Source organism: Notothenia coriiceps, unplaced genomic scaffold (assembly GCF_000735185.1).
Source record: "Notothenia coriiceps isolate Sejong01 unplaced genomic scaffold, NC01 NC01_scaffold00023520, whole genome shotgun sequence".
Taxonomy (NCBI): domain Eukaryota; kingdom Metazoa; phylum Chordata; class Actinopteri; order Perciformes; family Nototheniidae; genus Notothenia; species Notothenia coriiceps.
The window spans coordinates 73,243-78,006 of NW_011356221.1; the positions used below are offsets into that span (position 1 = coordinate 73,243).

The 4,764-nt window shown below is 36.5% G+C and overlaps 1 protein-coding gene across 1 annotated transcript in view; it reads right to left on the reverse strand.

Annotated features, from left to right (window-relative positions):
• Positions 1-3,658: 3,658 nt before the first annotated feature.
• LOC104954550 (protein turtle homolog B-like) overlaps positions 3,659-4,764 on the reverse strand; it is a 32,637-nt gene continuing 31,531 nt past the window's right edge. Inside the window, exons 3-4 of the mRNA XM_010781673.1 lie at positions 4,121-4,272; positions 3,659-3,712 (exon numbers count right to left, since the gene is read on the reverse strand). Of these exons, the coding sequence (XP_010779975.1) occupies positions 3,659-3,712; positions 4,121-4,272 (206 nt within the window). The remainder of the gene's footprint in view (positions 3,713-4,120; positions 4,273-4,764) is intronic.

The following is a 4,764-nucleotide window of genomic DNA, read 5'->3' on the forward strand; positions in this document are numbered from 1 at the left end:
GGGAGGATGGGGGCTGGAGCTACTGGAGCTACAACGAGCCGTTAAAGGCAGAGAGTGAAATTCAGTGAATACACGTAGTTTACAGAGATGCTGTATGAGAAACCAAAGTGATTTTGGAAAATTGCACAATATAAATCTATTCTAGTAGACCTCAACAATGGAATTATGATCAGTACAAATGGCCATGACACGTCTCCTTTAACAAATGCATCACTTTATATTCAGTTAAAATAGTTTGTTTCCTTCAAATGTTGTGCCAATCGATGTGGTCAGACCACCAGAGGGCAACAGACACTAGTGTTAAATGCAGTATTGCAGCACACCGTATAGTGAGCAGCAGGGATTACGCAATACCAGAGGATGTACATATACTCCGTGTTTCAACTCTCTGCACATTTTGACGTTCTCAGTATCATGTCAGTGCTTTTTCTTGCCACAAACTGTCCGGGAAAACAAAGCACTGGGAAACTTTACACAGAACATTGTATGACAAGGATTTTGCCAACACTGTGGAAAACGACTGTATTATAACACAGAGGATTTGATGCTGGTAGCTTAGATTATCTAGAGTTGGGTTTCTTTCTCTTGAAGTATATGATGGGGCCAGTGGACTCAGGTAGAAATGTAGCATGGATAACAATACTGCACAATCAAAATGTAAACCTCAAACAAAAGCAGTCTAAAATATGTTATTGATCTTAATCTCTTCTGAAACATACTGGCACAGTACTTTGACCACCACTTTTTTCATATAAACAAAATACCTGGAAAGTATGCGTATACATTGCCGTTTGGTTACTTTTAAGTGTTACGTTGTTATTGTTGATTTTAACAGAGATTTCAATATGTTTTCCTTCCACACTTGCAGTGTTTATGATATATTTATTGTAAAATGTTTTCCTTCAACTGGACTTAAAATAAACCCCAGCAGGAAAACTGTAGCACAAGTTTGTGTTTGGTGTGAAAAATTATGTTGGGCATGGAATATTTTTGTTTTAGAAATTCATTTAGAATTTAGTTTTGTATCAATTTGAACATTATTTGTGATGATGTAATGTGGATACTGCATTTTTTTTTTGGTGATAAAAAAAAATATAATGCCTGATTTGTTTGTAACTGTCACTGATTTTGCTTTTAAACATTATACAAGATGCAGTCTACAACTTATGAACAACTTCCTTAGTGAGCGGAAAGCTCTTTGAGCACTTGGAAATGCGCAAATCCAATCAATGAACTTCACCGGAGGGATTTGGAGTGACAAGTGATGTCAACAGTGTTTCAGGAAGTATCACTTAAATAACCGTTGTAGTAGCGTAAGAGGGGACAGGCCGAGAAATAAAGTATTATGTCAAGAAATATGAAACTTACAAACACAATACAGCAGATGTCACTCATTTCTTTTTTCTTTTTTTTTGTCTTTATTAGGATCCCCATTAGCACTAGCATGAGCATTGGCTATTCTTCCTGGGATCCTCACACACTCAAAACATACATAAACATACAACAAAATTAAAACAAAACAAAACAGCTCATCATTGCATGCAATTTACAGTGAAATGAAGTGAAAACTAAAATGGTCATCCAATTATCGCCATCCTAAGGCCAAACAAAAGTAAATACAAATAAGTTTACATCATAATATATGCATACATAGCCACAGGCACAGTTCAAATTTACTTTATAATACTTAAATAATTTTTTAGCAACCTTTTGAAATGTACTTGAGAATGTTCCTGAATGATGTGAACCGGTAAAGAGTTCCAGCTGATCATGGCTCTGTACATGACTGTTTTCTGTCCCATATTTGATTTAGATTTGGGTAATACAAACCTTCCTTCNGACGTCACGTGTGGTTCCGCGAATCCTGGTGAGTTCAGCCCGTCCCAGCATCACACAGTGTAGCATTGCTGGTATAGCCGCATGTCAACTTTGTGTATCAGTGTTTATCATCGTCCACACCAAATAATTGTTCTGTCAAATTGTGCCAAATACCCGCGCTATTAGCTTTTTCTGATGCGTAAACATCAACAATATTTGACGCCATTTTTCGTTGTGAACTCTCGCTGGCTGCGCGCATTGGCTGTCGATCCGGACGGCAGCAGGGATCCAGACAGCGGCAGCCGGGAACCACACGTGACGTCACGAAATGGCCTGCTTCCAGAAGCAAAGTTTTTTTTATTGGACCTAATATTTTTCCTTTTTTTACATATTATTCAGTATGAAATAAAGAAACATACATTGACTATCTGTTGCATACACCCCCCAGAAATCAACTGCCAAAAACAGTTTTTAATGTAAGATAAGGACTTTAAGGGCCTACACAGTTGCTGCACTAAACTACATTTTAGCATTTAAAATACCTAGTCATTATTTTGCAGTTATTTTGGTGAAAGTAACTCAAAAGTAATATAAAAGTAGTCTAACTCATTATATAGACAGTAATATTGCAATGTAACTTATTACTTGAAAAATACAGTAATAAGTAATATGTAATGTACTACATTTTGGAAGTAACTTGCCCGACACTGATGATGACATTCATAGATCATATTCTGTCTCCCAAATAAAATAAAAACTAATTGTGTGGAAAATGATTTATATTGTGTGGTAATTTGTTGGCTTGCTGTTTAACAATGCATATATGAGAATGTAGGTATAATCGACATAATAAGGGGAAGTTATTTCCAATCACTGACCCAGGACTCAAAACTGTACAGCGTACACTTTAAAGAAAAATGGCATATTTCTTCTCACTAAACATAAAATCTAAAACCCTTCTCTGCCATGATGAGTGTAAAAAATGACAGAGACAAGGATCCCAGCTGCAATGACAATGTGTTCACTGAGCTGCTACACTTACCACTTACAGCTGATCCCACAAGGATCATACTCTCTAATAGATTCACAAATTCTCCAGGAGATTCAGCAGCTCACCTCTTGTCTCTCTCTCCTTTGTGTGCATGATGTCCTTGTCTCTCTCCCCTCTGTGAATGGAATGCTTGATTTTGTCTCCAGTGTGTTTTTTGAGAACTGTCGTCTTCCAGGTCTCAGTGGTGGATAGGTAGTTGTGAGGCTTAGGTCCTATCAGTCTGGCAGCAATTCCCCAGCTCCAGATGTGTAATTTATGATTAAAATCTATATTGTCATGCTGATTTCACATATTGTCATTACTTTCTGATTTTGAGATCCCACCTTAATTTCTTCACAAGGTTTCTTCCATCTCCTTCCTGCTAAAGAGTTTTACGTAATATGAATTGAAGGTCTAAAGACAGAGGGTGTTGAATGCTGTACATATTTTTGGTATCAGGCTATTTAAATAAACTGACTTTATCAATAATTTATAATAATAATTAAAGGGGTCTGAAAGAAAGCCCAGAAAAGTTTTCTAGAAGACAGGGCAATGGGTTTTTCCATTGGATTTTGGAAAATTTGCAAAAAATATACTTGACAACACACATTTATGTTACCAACACGTTGTTCAGAAGTATAATCTTCACAAATTAACACAATGTGTGATCATGTAAATAATTTTTCATTAACGCATTCATTAATTTACGCCGACAATTATTTTATCACAAATTAACAGTTTTTCTTCATTAATATTATTGTTCTAAGTGCGTTGCTCACTGGCTCTGAATACACATACTGACATGACAGGTCACAGGAGGGGTTGGATGATCAGTATTGGTTTAGGATGGGCGTCATCAGGCATCTCAACCAATGAGAGCATTTAGGGCATGAACATAAGTGGCAAATGGCTTTTGTTTTATATTTGATTTGACTACATTAATTAAGGTTGAAGTTGAGGTTCACAATCGTGATTAATCGCAGAAAAATCATGCGATTAATCCTTATTACAAATTGTAATCGTTGCCCAGCACCTTTTAAAAGTTACATTTAATAACCAGAAGTCAAAAGCTAATGTAATGATATACTGTAGATTCTGTATAGTGTTTCAACTTTGCGTGAAGTATGGTCCACCATTTGTCTATTTCACCTGCCTTACTCATGCAGTTAAATAAAATGAATGATATTTACACAGCAATATTGTCAGTCTGAAAAACAAGCTTTGGTAAATAACTGTATCATTATTCTGAGGATACATAGAGACAGTATTTACCTTGTACTTGGCACTGCTGACCACGAGGCTGCCCTCTCGCAGCCAGCCCACTGAGGGTTTTGGGTTGCCAAAGGCCGTGCAGGTCAAAGTGATGCTCCCCCCCTCCTTGGCCTCTACATACTGAGGTGGTGTATCTGTGAACGTGGGGGGGGCTGAGGAAGAGAAAAATAATAATTCAAAAGGATGAATCAAAGGTAGTACAATGAAAAACAGTTAACATTTTTCTGTAGACATGTGTTGACCCAATATAAAATGTTGTGTAATGTTAGCAGCAAAAAACACACTTATACGACAAAACAATGCACTTGAGTACATAGAATATTATAGCATACATTTTTGGCAAGAAGATTCGGACAGTCATTCTCTTTTTTCCCAAAATATTTCAAATATGTTCTGAAAAGTTAGGGTTGTTTAGTAAAGTCTGCGTCACACTGTCCCGAAATTGACACCTGATGGACAAACGATAAAGGAAATGTTAAAATTCGTTCAAACATTTCCTTTATCGTGTGTCCATCGGGTTGTTTTATTGCACAACAAAATCATGTAAACATATTATGTAAATAACCCAATTTGTGTTCTGTGAAACTAAAAAGGATATAATATATTCTTTTGAAGGCGAGGAAGTTGTTGTTGCTATGGAAACA